Source organism: Rhinoraja longicauda, chromosome 9 (genome assembly GCF_053455715.1).
Source record: "Rhinoraja longicauda isolate Sanriku21f chromosome 9, sRhiLon1.1, whole genome shotgun sequence".
Taxonomy (NCBI): Eukaryota; Metazoa; Chordata; class Chondrichthyes; order Rajiformes; family Arhynchobatidae; genus Rhinoraja; species Rhinoraja longicauda.
The window spans coordinates 48,312,943-48,328,873 of record NC_135961.1 but is presented as its reverse complement, the minus strand read 5'-3'; the positions used below and the strand labels follow the sequence as shown (position 1 = coordinate 48,328,873).

General features: G+C 39.9%; 1 protein-coding gene across 2 annotated transcripts in view; it reads left to right on the top strand.

Moving 5' to 3' along the window:
- LOC144596712 (kinesin-like protein KIF13B) overlaps window positions 1–15,931 on the top strand; it is a 180,729-nt gene that overhangs the window by 104,791 nt on the left and 60,007 nt on the right. For both annotated transcript variants that reach the window (XM_078405429.1, XM_078405428.1), the window contains exons 12-20: window positions 2,590–2,700; window positions 3,413–3,547; window positions 5,881–6,011; window positions 8,992–9,078; window positions 10,605–10,789; window positions 10,925–11,132; window positions 11,376–11,538; window positions 12,529–12,675; window positions 15,090–15,239. In XM_078405429.1, the coding sequence (XP_078261555.1) occupies window positions 2,590–2,700; window positions 3,413–3,547; window positions 5,881–6,011; window positions 8,992–9,078; window positions 10,605–10,789; window positions 10,925–11,132; window positions 11,376–11,538; window positions 12,529–12,675; window positions 15,090–15,239 (1,317 nt within the window). The remainder of the gene's footprint in view (window positions 1–2,589; window positions 2,701–3,412; window positions 3,548–5,880; window positions 6,012–8,991; window positions 9,079–10,604; window positions 10,790–10,924; window positions 11,133–11,375; window positions 11,539–12,528; window positions 12,676–15,089; window positions 15,240–15,931) is intronic.

Here is a 15,931-nt window from a genome sequence, read left to right as displayed (position 1 = left end):
GGCAAATGTTTGCATTCACTTTTGGATTATGGGATTCAGTTTGGTGTAAATTGTATTGTCAAATATTTGTTAAGTGATAACTCAATGCAAGGTCCTTTTATTTTTCAACTTGACGCTAACAACTTTCCCACAGTGTGAAAAACATAAACAAAATGCATCTAATCTAATTGAAGAGATAATTTAGGAAATTGTCAATCATTGTCTCAATGATTTTTGATGCCATCAATATCTAAAGATTACATTAGATAATAGATAGATGCACTTGGGCGATGCAATTTTTAAAATTTTTGTGGGAGATGATTATGTACTTTTGTTTTGTGCCATTATTGAAGTTTAGTTAATGTGAAATTCAAAATAGCTATAAAAGCAGAATATAGGTCATATGGTAGAGGCCAGTGGACTTTTATCAGAACCAATATCAAGCAAATTCAAAGATGCAATCAAAATTATGAATTAGTATGAAAGGCAGATGTGATTAAACATCACCAAATGTGACCTTTTATAGTCAAGAGGTAAAAAGAACACTGAACAAGAAGAAAGGGCACAAAAAGGGGTTGGAGTAACTCAGCTGGTCATAGGTTCATGAGTCACAGGAGCAGGGCCCCATCAAGTCCACTCCACCACTCAATCATGGCTTCCCATAACCCTTGACACCTTTACTAATCAAGAGTCTGTCAATCTCTGCCTTAAAAATAACCAATGACGGCCTCCACAGCTATCTGTGGCAACGAATTCCACAGATTCACCACCTTCTGACTAAAGAGATTCCTCCTCATCTCCTTTCTAAAAGTATGTCCTTTTAATCTGAGGCTATGCCCTCTGGTTCTCAATAGACAATAGGTGCAGAAGTAGGCCATTCGGCCCTTCGAACCAGCACCGCCATTCAATGCGATCGTGGCTGATCATCCACAATCAGTACTCTCCTACTAGTGGAAACGTCCTCTCCACATCTACTCTCTCCAGGCCTTTCATTGTTCGGTAAGTTTCAATGAAGTCCCCTTTCATTCTTCAGCAAGCCGAACCAAGTCCCCTCTTATTCTCCAGCAAGTCGAACCAAGTGCTGTCAAATGCTCATTATATGTTAACCTAATCATCTCCAGGATCAGTCTCGTAAACCTCCTTTGGACCCTCTCCAGTGCCAGTATATCATTCTTCAGATATGGAACCTAAAATTGCACAATACTCCAAATGCAGTCCGACCAGTGCTTTATAAAGCCTCAGCATTATATCGCTGTTATAATCCTCTCCCCATTTAGAAAATAGTCTATGCCTTTATTCCTACTGCTAAAATGCATTACTCAATATTTTGCTATTCCGTATTCCATGGGTCGGACAGCATCTCTGGAAAACATTTTAGAGGGCCCTTCTTCAGTTTGATTGTAGAGGGGGATTTCCAGGTGAATTTGAGGGAAGGTGGAAGTTAGTGGTGAAGTTAATGATATGAATGTGTTCTGCACCTGTGCGGAACAACACCAATTTATATACAGGGAGTTCTGCCGTAACATGTTCCACCAAATTTGAAATAATGCCATCGATGAATGAGGGAACAATATTTGTAATATGCGGACCGAATTTGGATTTCAATCGGGAACCAGAGAATCACCTTTAAATGTTATTTGTAAATTGGCATGCAGATAAATTGCCGTCTTGAGCAAATAGCTATCTTCAGAAAAACGCAGATAGACACCAAATGCTGGAGTAACTCAGCAGCACAGGCAGTATCTCTGGAGTGGAGGAGTGGGTGACGTTTTGAGTCAAGGGGTTTCTTCAGACTTCAAAAAACCCTTCTTCAGAAAATGCTGTTTCCATACAACCTCCCTGCTGTAATCAGACACCAATGTCTCTTCAGAACACAGCTGCTACTCTCACCGCAGGAGACCATTTGAAATTCATAAGCGATCACTGCTTTTAACATTGGTGCAATATTACTTTATTGAACAATGTAACATACAGCATTTAATATACGCAGTAACAAAAATAAACTATTATCATTAAGATCTTTATTTTTGAAAAACGTGTGAAAAATTACTATGATTGCAGATCTGAAACACTTTTGTCACTGATCCTCTTTGTCTCATTGCCATCATTAACATAACATAACTTTCCCTAATACTAGATTTATTAGGAATATAACTATCATGTTATAGCAGTACTGCCTAAGTGAAGGTATTTAATTCAGTGCTGAGTCCAGGAGCTGTAATCAGAACATTTATTGCTCTGATATTCCTGTGTATTTTGACAAGATAGATACAAGGTTATGGTTTCTAAAACCAAGGATAACATTCCCAAAGTAAGAGTATGACCTTTTAGGACTTGGTGAATAGTGAATACATGGATTTTTCTACCCAAGAAGGCTTGTGAAGACTTGGTCATGAAGTGTATTAAAGCCAGGGATTTGTAGATTTTTGCATATTCTGGGATTTGTGGGATTTGGGGTTAGTGCAGGAAAGTGGTGCTGAGATAGAATATCACTCTTCATCTAAATGAATGGCAGAAAAGGCATAATTTGCTGAGTGGACTATCCCTGTGTTTATTTCTCGCATTCTTGTGAACACTTTGTAACAAATTTAATTGGCCTTTCTGTACCAGGCATTGAAATCTCCAGAGTTGAAGGATCGTTTGGAAGAGTCTGAAAAACTAATTCAAGAAATGACAGTAACCTGGGAAGACAAACTGAGGAAAACAGAAGCCTTTGCACAAGTATGTGATGAAGTATTACCTACCTTTGATTGCATTGATGAAGTCTACAATGAAACATAATCCGAGTGTGTGCTTCAATGGATGTTTGCATCTTGTCTAGACTGATGAGATCAGGATGCATTAACCTGCTTTGTCGTGTTAAATGCTTCTGATAGTTGTTGATTACTCAGATGATCATTGTTTTCTTTGGGTTTTTAGTTTTAGAGATGGTGCATTTCTATGATTCTAAGCACGTTTTGGAGGTTTTCTCTTTTTTAAAATATTAATTTCCAAATCCAAGTTATAGTTGATCTGTTCAATTTCTTTTGTGTCTTCAGTCAATGACAGGCACATTATTGTGTATTTATCAATGTCACGACTGGTGTTGAACCTGTTATTAATTGCAAGACAGTCAATAATCTAATCAAGACCTTTTTATTTTTGTTGTCTGAATCTTTAGTCAGTAACTGGCTTGTAATTCTGCACAATTATCTGATACTCTCTTCACTGCGTATAGTAAATTATAAGCTTGTTAATGGATGATGAGAATGTAACTAAATTTGATCGTAATCATTCAGGGGCCAGTGTCTAAAAGAGGATCCATTTAATTCACAGGAACAGTGACTTGAGTCTTGTCAGTTACTTCCTTTCTCTTAAGAAGAAGAATCACTGTACACGAGTATTCCCAGTCGGATACTATGTTAATGGATCACGTCATCTGTCTGTATTACAGGAACGTCAAAAGCAGCTTGAGAGTCTTGGCATTTCTCTTCAGTCCTCGGGAATCAAAGTTGGGGATGACAAGTGTTTCTTGGTGAATCTGAATGCAGACCCAGCCTTAAATGAACTGCTTGTTTACTACTTAAAGGTAATATTCCTTGCTGACATTGTTACTTCTGTAATTCCATTTCTGACTCGATTTAGGCTCTGTACTTCTGAGGCAATTCTGTGGGGTTGAGGATGACTAGATTCAACTCCAGTTTTGAGGAGTGAAATATACCTGAATTTGTTTTAAATTTAGAGGTTGTTGTACAGCAACGAACCCATGGGTTTAACAGTGTGTCTTGGTCCGAAGGCTAGGAGATTGCCCACACTCTTCTTCGAACCACTTCCTTCCAACTTTCCAAGCCCCTTCCTGATCCCCTCCCTTTGTCAGTCTCCCCTTCCTCAGTCTTCCTACCTCTTTCCCTCTTCTAACTGCTTCCCTCTGTCCTCCATCCTAATGCAGCACTACATACATGCTAAACAGCAAAATACATAGTGATCTTAAACCAATGGATAAGACTGAAGCTCTATACACTTAATGCATGTGGTGCCACCTTTTTCTTCATCCCTTTTATCACTTACACTTTTCTGTATTCCTTTCTGTTACTGTCCTTTTTTTGTTCCGTCCTTCCTTTCTGGAATATCGTAACACTAAAAGGTCCAAGATGGCGCCCAACCCTGACGACTTATTGTGTGCTAGTAACAGAAGCGGATCTTCAATCATGCATTACAATCGCTCCACTCTTTTAAATCTCTACTCCATCCACAGCACTTCTTTATATTCACTACTATATTCACGTTATTCCCTTTATAATGTATCTGTACACTGTGAATGGCCCGATTGTAATCGTGTATTGTCTTTCCACTGACTGGTAGGCACGCAACAAAAGCTTTTCACTGTACCACGGTACACGTGACAATAAACATTGACCTCCAACTTTAGATAGTTCCTCTGTCCATCTCTTCCCCTCCCCTTCCCAGTTCTCCCTCTATCTTCCTGTCTCCACCTATATCCTTCCTTTGGCCCGCCCACCTGACATCAGTCTGCAGAAGGGTCTCGACCCGAAACGTCACCCATTCCTTCTCTCCTGAGATGCTGCCTGACCTGCTGAGTTACTCCAGCATTTTGTGAAATAATCAACTGTTTCTCTCTTTCTGACCTAAATATTCCTTCATCTTCAGTTTTTATTTTAAATTCATAGTGCTTTGTTGCCACATGCAGTAAATGATAGGATACTCTTGCTCGTAGTTTTTCTAATCTATATACTAAAACTCTCGTTTGTTTTATATTCCTGAACTACAGCCAAAACGGTACACAATAGCGCGGCAATTTTAGGCCCACCTTACTCACCGTCGTCCCTTTGATGCTAATGGAAGAAGTTTCATTGAAATCAGTGTTATATTTTTAAAGTTATTCACATTTTAAAGTTTAAATCTATCTCCTAAGGAGGGTGGGGAGGGAGGGAGTGGAGACGAGGGGGGATGGAGGTGGGCAGGGGGGAGGAGAGGGTGCTGCACCAATGCAAGAGAGGTTTGGGCCCAACGGGTCCACTTGGTCTAGTACTTTCTGAATTACTGATTGAAGGTTGATAGTAGCCCTCTGCTATCTTGCTGTATTTTGGACATTGAACCACAAACTTGAGTATAATTTTGATTGCATACCTCCCAGTAGCAATGAAGTAATGTGCAGTAGTTGTCTGATTCTTGTTTTGGCTGTCTTTGTTTGGCTCGTATACTGAAAACAATAATACTTCTCTAATGAAAGACTGAAGACTGAACATAGATTTTGTTTTCTACACCATGCTGCATTTATCTATGAAGAGCTATTTATGAATTATTACATTGGTCTAGCATTGTTTAAATGTTTACAATTAGACTTTAAAATGTTGTGATTTTCCAACATTATTATCATTCACATTTCTTAAGCTTCCTAAAACAGTTCTGTTTTCTTCTAAGTGGGACAACTAGTAATATAACGATAAAACTTTGTAGAATTTTTTTGGGGGATTTTCTATTCACCTTTTTTTATTTTTGACCTTTTATCCAACTTGAAACTATAAATTTGTGCAAAGAGTGTTCTCTCTACTTTGTCTCTAGAAGTACTGCATTGTTGATTCAGGTTCGGAACTATTTGTACATTATCATGACTATTTAAATAATTCTGTTTGTTATTATGTTCAGTACATTTTACAGCACAAAAGGAAGCTTGTCAGCTCATCATGCCTTTGCAACTCTTTGATAGAACCAACTAGATAGTCCCACGTCCTTGCTCCTTTCCTTGAAATTTTGTCTCCCAAGTATTTCTTCAAGGACGTTTGTATTAAAACTATTTCCAGTATCTTTTAAACTATTTGTAATAAGTTGTAAGTGTTCTGTTTGTTGAAATGCATGTTCAGCCAAGAGTACTTAATATGTACTTTTTTATTTCTTTGGCAGAATCACACACTCATTGGCTCTGATGATTCCCAGGACATTCAGCTGTGTGGAATGGGAATACTTCCAGAACATTGTATCATTGATATTTCTCCAGAGAGACGAGTTATTCTCACACCAAAACAAAACACTAGGTGAAATTTTGAATAATCTTGATTATTCAATTATTAATTGATTAATAATTAACTCGTCTGATCCTTATTTCTAGTTTGAAAGTACACCGATGAGCCAAAACATTATGACCACTGACAGGTGAAGTGAATAACATTGATTATTTTGTTACAATGGCACCTGTCAAGGGGAGGGATATATTGGGCAGCAAGTGAACAGTCAGTTCTTGAAGTTGATGTGGACTGTTCAAGAACAGTCAGTTCTTAAAGTTGATGTGTTGGATGCAGGAGAAAGGGCAGGAGTAAAGACCTGAGCGACTTTGACAAGGGCTAAATTGTTATGGCCAGACGACTCTGTCAGAGCATCTCTGAAACAGCAAGGCTTGTGGGGTGCTCCCGGTCAGCAGTGATGAGTACCTACTAACTGGTCCAAGGAGGGACAAATCACAAACCGGCAACAGGGTGTTGAGCACTCAAGACTCATCAATGTGCGAGAGCAACGAAGGCTATCCCGTCTGGTCCGAACCGATTGTGGGAAGACGACAAGCCGGTGGAGGGAGTGTGATGCTCTGGGCAATGTTCTGCTGGGAAACTCTGGGTCCGGCCGTTTATGTGGACATCAATTTGACACCTGTCACCTACATAAACATCGTTGCAGACCAGGTACACCCCTTCATGGCAACGATATTCCCTGATGGCAGTGGCCTCTTTCAACAGGATAATGCGCCCTGCCACACTGCACACATTATTCAGGAATGGTTTGAGGAACATGATGAAGTGTTCACGGTGTTGCCCTGGCCTCCGAATTCTCCAGATCTCAATCCGATTGAGCATTTGTGGGATGTGCTGGATCGACAAGTCTGATCCACGGCGGCTCCACCTCGCAACTTACAGGACCTGAAGGATCTGCTGCTAATGTTTTGGTGCCAGATATCACAGGACACCTTCAGGGGTCTTGTAGAGTCCATGCCTCGGCAGGTCGACACTGTTTTGGCGGCACACGGAGGACCAACAGCATATTAGGCAGGTGGTCATAATATTTTGGCTCATGTGCTTAACTGATGTACCTCGAACCAAATCCAACCAAGTGAATTCCTTCAGCAATTTGTTGCAAGGTTTACAATCCCTTTAGGAAAACATTGATGTCCTCTCAGGTCCTCTCATGTCCTCTCTCTAGCAGTAGCTACGGAGAGAGAGAAACGGTTAATGTTTCAGATTAATGACCTTTCATCAGAGCCGAGAAAAGTTAGAAACTATATTAGTTCAAAGTTTCATAGGAGGAGGTGAGAGGCGGAAGGAACAAAGGGCAAGTTCTGTGAAGAGGGCGGAGACCAGATGAAGTTGAATTACACAAGTGGTCATGGTGCTAATTAAGGGATGGTGATAAAGGTATGTGTGGGGGTGGCAGTAAATGGGAGGAAGTGGTGACTGGATAAAATACAAGAGGAGAAGAGAAGGAAAAATACCAAAGGCTGGAGATGTAAGAAAAACAACTGGAAAAGCTGATCGTCAGAAATTGTTGAATTCAAAGTTGAGTCCTGAAAGCTGCCATGTGTCACACTGGAAGATGTCATACTGTCTCTTGAGTTTACTTTGAATTTCATTGAGGAAGTGAATGCCCAAAGATGCAAATCTTGGTAGTATTGATATGGAGAATTACTGACAGGCCACTGGAAACTTGCAGATTAAATTGGGTCGTTCTGCTGTGTGGTTACCCAAATAATGTTTAGTTTTCCCTGGTGTAGAGGGAATGATTTCATTCATCACCCACAATTTTTCATGTCTTCCAGACATGCCGTTACCAGCCTGTTCATGTTGGCACCACTGCCATTTGTATCACGCAATCTCTTGGTCTCCACCTTATCAAATATCTTTAATTTTATCTTGTTTCCCCCCCCCGTCCGTTTTCTGGAACTGGTTTCTTAAACTTTTCCCAGTACTGATGTCATTGACTTGAAGCCGTTTCTCCCTCCACAAATTAATATTTGGCAGTTTTATTTTAAGACTTAGAGTCTGCGGTATTTTCCTTTAGGATATTGACATTACACAGCTTCTAATTAACACGTGAACAAAAAAATGCCATCAATACCCTAAAGTGACCAAGTTCTTTGAAGCCCAGGAAAATATGTCCAAAAGACAATAGACAATAGACAATAGGTGCAGGAGTAGGCCATTCAGCCCTTCGAGCCAGCACCGCCATTCAATGCGATCATGGCTGATCACTCTCAATCAGTACCCCGTTCCTGCCTTCTCCCCATACCCCCTCACTCCGCTATCCTTAAGAGCTCTATCCAGCTCTCTCTTGAAAGCATCCAACGAACTGGCCTCCACTGCCTTCTGAGGCAGAGAATTCCACACCTTCACCACTCTCTGACTGAAAAAGTTCTTCCTCATCTCCGTTCTAAATGGCCTACCCCTTATTCTTAAACTGTGGCCCCTTGTTCTGGACTCCCCCAACATTGGGAACATGTTTCCTGCCTCTAATGTGTCCAATCCCCTAATTATCTTATATGTTTCAATAAGATCCCCCCTCATCCTTCTAAATTCCAGTGTATACAAGCCCAATCGCTCCAGCCTTTCAACATACGTTAATTAGTTGACAATTGAGTTACCATAACCCCAGGAGTTTAGCTTGAGAATTGTAGTCATTTGACTGATATTTTAGCAAGAATCTTTAATTTATTTTTTCAGCCCAAGTATGCTTTCCTGGAAGTTGCAAATTCCTATTGAAAAATCGACTGCAATGTCTGTTATCAAAAGATATTAATCCCTTGGAGCAGTAAAATAGCAGTGTCATGTTGTATTGCAATCGATACTGTAAGTCCTGTATGGGTGTTGACTAGTTGCAGAGCATTCCCTGCATTCTTTGTGTTGTTCATTCCAATCGCCCACAGTTACATTTTTTTTGTATGAACCTTCCTGTTGCAAGGAACTTAGCTTAGTCCATTTATTCACTTGTGCTTTACCAATACCACTGGTTGTATCTTTTTACTTCTCTTCCCAGAACATTTGTGAATGGTTCCCTATTAACCAGTCCTACACAGCTTCACCACGGCGATCGAATCCTCTGGGGTAACAACCATTTCTTCAGGTAAATTTGAATGAAGTACCTTAATTCGTTCAATCAGTTCTGTTATTGTGTACAAACTTATCAGTGAGCAAGGTTTTAGTTTGTGTTCTGTGCAGTGCAATAAGTACTGTGGATAATGTTTACAATATTCTTTGATTGACCCTCAGATTTGAGGGTGGCTTGGTTCCACTGCAGCTTTATAGGTTCTCAGTTGATGACGAGATCCTTTGGAGGATCTGCTGACGCTACTCAGGTGGTGTGGCTGAAGCTTCAAGGATTATTTGAAGTACTGTGTGGTCCTACTGTTTCCCCTTGTTTTTATGTGCTCCCAATGGAGAGACTGGTTGGTGCCATATGCTTTCCATATGCTTTTCCAAGGATCTTGACTGAGGGATACCATTGAGTACCAAGGTTGTTGCATTTGTTTAGCTGTGCTCCAAATATATTTTTGAAGTATTTTCTCTAGACTGCGGTGCTTTGCTTTCCATGATGCAGCTCTGAGAAGGGATGCTTTTTCCAGGAGTTCATTGCCAGGAATGCAAAAGATAAGGCCCAACTCAATAGAGTTCATTGATCATGATCAGAGACTTGATGTTTAGGATTTTGTCTTTGAGAGTTCATTGACATTGATATATGCATCCTTCCATTGAATTTTGCGGAGGTAATGTTGGTGTAACCTCACTGTTTTGAGGTGTGTTCTGTAATTTACCTGTGTCTCTACTGCATATGCGACGGTTTGAACTACCACTTGCCAAACCGTGAGCTTGGTTTGTGTTGCTGGTTATCAAATATTCTTATCCTCAGCTGAATGAGTACCCTATTGCACATAGAAGCCTTGTGGTGCAGCTGGAAAATTTGCTGCTTCACAATTCCAGGGTCCAGTGCTGACCTCGTGTGCTGTCTGCATATAGTTTGCATGTTCTCTCTGTGACCACGTGGGTTTACTCCTGGTGCTCCAGTTTTCCCCCACATCTCAAAGATGTGCAAGTCCATAGGTTGATTGACAAGGAAATTGACCTGAGTGTAAAATTATTGGGAATGCAGGGAGAAAAAGTTACTGGGACAATTGAATGGGATTGCTCCATGAGCTGACATTGACTTTTGATTTGATTTGATTTAGAGATACAGCAGACTTGATGAGCAGAATGGCCTCCTGCATCATAGGAAAATGAGGAAATATACTGCATAGCTGAAACAATTATGAATTTCATGATTAAACATGTATGTTAATTAATAGTAATGAACAGGTGAATTTTGCTGGCCTGGGTGGACACTCTATTTTGTTATTGCATAAGACACTGGATAAGCATCATCAAATTCCAAAGCCTTTGGGAAACCTGTTCAACTGCATTCTGCAAGATTCCAACTAATTGTAATGAGGAGGACAAGGTATTACTGCTGTCTTTCCATTTCCAATTAATACCTTTCATAGAACTGAAACCTGAAGACGAGTAACAGCTGCCAATCCAACACGCTGAGAGTGGAAATTTCTAAAGCCTTTTGCAAGTTCCTCACAGCAAATTTGTGGTTATTTCTATTCTGTACAGAATTAATCTGCCGAAAACAAAGCCTTTACAAGAAGACGAGGGACAGGACAATTCCATGAAGCAAAGTTCCAGTAGTGAGCAACTGGATGGGGATGGCGACAGTGCTAGTGATGGCTCCAGTGAGAATAATTACAGCTTTGAGTTTGCACAGATGGAGGTCACGATGAAAGCCCTTGGAAACAATGGTAGGAAGAGAGTACTTATTTGCTTGCAATTTAAAAGAAAAATATCAAGTTGCTAAAATGTACAGAGATAGTTTAGTATATGTCTCATTGTATTATATGATATAAGGCAACTGGCATGATTTATTGCATTGACAGATGCAATGCAATCGGTGCTGCAGAGGTTGGAACAGCAACACCAGGAGGAGAAACGCTCTGCGCTTGAACAACAACGCCTCATGTACGAGCGGGAAATGGAGCAGTTACGCAGGCGCTTGTCCCCTGAGAAACATTACCGTAGTATGGAGCGCCTCTCATTCAATTCCCCCGGCACTCAGCAGCGGCTTCGCCTGTGGACAGAGGAGAGGTGGGTCATTGTCACGATAAAGGTTATGGCCTTGATGTGTGGTTTTATAACAATGCTGAATCCTATAGATTCCTATTGACTGTTACCATTGAATATCCTGCAATTATGTAAAGGCAATGTAAATTGCCTCAATATTTGTGATTTGCATAAATTTTTGTCTTCCATCCAGTGGAATGGCCAGTATGATATCGCAGATAATCAAGGAGCAACACTTATTTCTTTACATTTTTCTGATTCTTACAGAGAGGCAATGCTGAAGCACAGTCTCATGAAGTTGCAGGAGCAGATCGCCAAGGCTAATCTTTATGTTCGTGAGGCAAATTTCATTGCTGAAGAGATGGAGAAGAAGACAGAGTATCAGGTGACTCTGCAGATTCCAGCATCTAACCTTGATGCGAACCGAAAGGTAAACATTTAGTCTTCTTCAATTTTACTTAACACTGGAAGATGAATTTTCCTTTAGTCACTTTTTCTAATATTCCCGTGTTGAACAATGACCATATTCCACTAGTATTTATTTGGCTACCAAACACTTTGGGATGTCTTGCTAGAGACTTAGTTGAAAAGATGTGATATGAATGCACTTGAATTAAATTACTGAGAGCTTAAAAATAGCCTGTGGTTGATTACATTCTACCTTGTTCAGTCCAGTAACATTAAGCAATATATCTGAAGAACGTATTTAAAAAAATAGAGCTATTTGGATATTCTCACTTGTGGATGTTAATTAGTTGATGATTGGAGGAGGCAACACTGCTCGGAGGGAACATAACCTTTGAGTTACCTTGCCAGGAGGATGCTGACATTGTGAGGGATATTGTGTGACCAATGGCATTGTAGTACTTTATTATAGTGAGGAAAGATCGGGTTACATCTCGGGGAGAGAAGCTAAAGAATGTAGTGGGGAATTATTTGATTAACAGTTGATGAGTGATTTGATATGAATAAGATCCATGAAGAAAGAGCAATTGGCAACCGATGTCAGACCAGGTTCAATGCCAGAGTCAGGAAGCTGGATGTTTGAAAAGGAGATTAGACAGATTTGTGCCTGCAGGATTGGATGCAAGCATAGCTTGAATGGGGAATGGTCACCTTCATGTTATCGTAATACGGTCTTTAAGTCTTGTGTTGTACCAGATTAATTTACCACATTGGTTTAATGGGATTCATTTGTATATAATTTCAGCCAAAATTTAGTAAGTCCTTCAAAGAAAAGCTTGAAGGCTCCTCGGTGGGCTTTTTTGTTAATGTTCTGTTTCATTTCAATTGCCAGACTCTGTACTAGAGAAATAAAGCAGAACAGAATTCTTCTTTATGTCGCTTAAATTGGGCAAATAAATGAAATTTTAGCATGTTAGTTTTGTACTGCTGCAGTAATTTATTTTTTCATCAACAGCGAGATTCCATTCTGAGTGAACCTGCGATTCAGGTGCGGCGGAAAGGCAAAGGAAAACAGATCTGGTCACTGGAGAAACTTGAAAACCGGCTCATTGATATGCGTGAGCTTTACCAGGAATGGAAAGACTGTGATGAGGACAATCCCGTAAGCAGAAAATTTGTACTTGTTTTACTTTGGAATGTGGGAATACACAGGCTGCTGCTACTATGAGGGATAATGTGCGAGGAGAGACACTGTAACACTTTATCGTAGTGAGGAAAGGTTCAGTTAGATCTCAGGAGAGAAGCTGAAGAATGAAATGGGGAATTATTTAATTAACGAATGACTAACCCAAAAGCATGTCAGGGAGGCTTTCTGATCTTACCGGGGTGAGGGGGTATTTACCATACTTCTGTGCAATTCCAGACCCAGAGCAATATAGTTGACTTGTAAAAAGCTACCGCTTTCTTGACAGCAAATAGGAATGGACAATAAATGCTGGGCCTGTCCATGCTTCTTGCATCCAATGTAGGAATGAAAAGAATCAGCATGTTTCTTTTGAATCTCCAGCCAAGCCTCGTGTCTAGATTTAAATTTAATCCCTTTTGAAGTTGTCTGCCTTGCTCAACTTAATGTAATTTAAAAAAAAAAATTGAAGCATTAACATTGTGCGAAGGATCCTGAAGAACCATATGGCAATGCTGCATGCAAATTTTTCATGTAGGATTTATGCAACATCTCCTGAGATGTTAAGAGAGAAGATTTTTTTTTGCCTTCCATCACAGTGAAGGGGTGTCTGGAAGAGTCACTGTGATGGATGTTTGTGTTAAAATTGTGTGTCTTGTGTCTTTTACTCTGTACTGTTGTGGCTGTGTGGCAAATGATTTTCGTTCAATTCATTTTGAATGACAATAAAGGTAATTCAGATTCAGATTCAGATTTAGGTATCTTAATTTCACCCTTCCCCCGTTTTAAGCAGTTGAGTGAGCAAAGACCAAACTCAACAAGTGAAAACTAGGTAAAAGGGTGGTTCAGTGTCGCAGCTCAAAACAGATTGGTAGGTTAATTGGCTGCTGTAAGTTGTGTCGTGGAGGTGACTAGTGGCGTCTGGCAGCTAATGAAAATATAGGCAAGAATAAAATTGGATTAATTTAAAAAGTGGTTGGGGTGGATGAGCCAAAGAGCCTGTTTCCTTGCTGATTGACTCGACCCGAAACGTCACCCATTCCTTCTCTCCCGAGATGCTGCCTGACCTGCTGAGTTACTCCAGTATTTTGTGAATAAATACCTTCGACTCTTGTTAGTTCATCATTCCGAGGCTTAATTTCTTTATCAAATTCTTTGAGACTTCCACTGGCCTCTTGTATTTGTGAAAGGAATAATTTATGTTACCAGTTTTATATAGTAATACAAAATTTTGATCTGCTTCATGTAAGGTTGAAAGTTTAATGGTCACTAAAGCATTAATCTGTCTCTTAACTAATTTATTAACAATGGAAAGTAATTTTAATGTTGAATCCAAACTCTGCCTCTGATAATCCACCAATATCTTTGTAATGAATTGCTCTAACGATATGCAAACATTTTTTGACTGGCCAATTTGCATTGTAGAATTTGAACTAGGAGGAAGGTGTGTACCAGTTGAACCAGCTGACAAACTGTGGTGGAAGGAGGGAAGTGTCTTGTTTGTCTCTTTGTCCATAGAAAGAAACCTTTAAGGGTAGCTTGCGGATAATTTGAGCATCCCAGACAAAAAACAGAAGTCTGAAGAAGGGTCTCGACCCGAAACGTCACCCATTCCTTCTCTCCAGAGATGCTGCCTGTCCCGCTAAGTTACTCCAGCATTTAGTGTATATCTTCTATTTAGATGCTCCTTGGATATTTGACAGCAGCTTGAGATAAATTAGCATTCTTCAATAATGTATTGACAACTCTTTTTCCTTCCACGTTTTTCTGGAGAGAAATTTCACAGGGCAGTGATGTGTATTTCTATTTTATTACCTCAACTTATCAGGCTTTGAACCAACATTGTGTCTTCTATTCACATCCATGTTCCTGATTGTGCCTATTCATTTACTTCGGGTATTGACAATCTGCTGAAGATTGTGAGCTATAATCTCCCATATTGGTAGAACGCACATTGCATCATGAAGTTATTTCCAAGGAATTATGGAAAATAATATGAGCCAAAAGATTTTTACTTCCTGAATCGCTCCTTCTCTGGCTTTTTGCTCCTTAAAGTGTTTTGTAAAGAGTTTGGTTAACTGTCTAATTGTTCTCATTGTGTGTCTCTAATTTTGTGCTATATTCCTTCTGTGAAGTGCATTGGGATGTTTTATTACATGAAAGGAATTATGTAAATACATATTGCACTTCTGTGGGCTGAGGATGTTGGGATTACACAGGTCACTCAATATTTCTTCTTATTTCAGATTTTCACATAATTGCTTTTTTGTTGTTACACACACAAGGTATTAACAATTCTAAATATAATTGTTGATAATATGCTGCTGGTGGGAGGAATCAGTTAACTGTGTTCATGGGCTGTTGGTTAACTGATCTTGTATGCATTTTTGCAGATGATGCGGTCTTACTTCAAGCGAGCTGACCCATTCTTCGACGAACAGGAAAACCACAGTTTGATCGGGGTTGCAAACGTATTCTTGGAGTTGCTGTTTTACGATGTTAAATTACAATATGCAGTACCCATAATTAATCAGAAGGGGGAGGTAGGTAATGTGCACATGTCATTGGAAGCTATTGCTAGTCCATTTTCTACAAGGATTCCACCTGGTGTTGAGTCTTAAAATATTATTGGCAATGAGAATCTGTTGATTGTGGTGCGATGAAATGCTCTTCTTTTATAGAACTGGTATGGTATAGGAATGGGTCCATCGGCCCACCATGTTTGTGCCGAGCATGATGCCAATCTAAACTAATGCCATCTGAATGCAAGTGGTCTGTAGCCCTCTTTTCCCTGCCTGTTCATGTGTCTAAATGCCTCTAAAACATTGTCACAATATTTGCTTCCACCACCTCCCCTGGCAACATGCTCCAGGTGCCTACCACTCTTTGGGTAAAACAAAAGTGCTTGCCTCACAAATCTCCTTAAAGCTTTCCCCCTCGTTGTAAAGCTATGCCCTCTCATTGTTGAAATTCCCACCAAGATTTCTATTCCAGTGTAGAGATACCAGCATTATAAAAAGCCACTAAACTTATGGACATAGAAGTAGGTGGACCTGTTTCTATGCTGAACAACTCTAACTCTAGATTAGGCAATGGGAAGGAAGTCTGTTGGTACCTGAAAAGATAAGGTGGCATTTCAGACTGAAGTCCTTCATCAGACAGTGAGCCTTCCCAAAATATTATTCATTCTATCCTTTTAAAATGGCAACTGGCCTATTGTGTACTTGATTTTTGC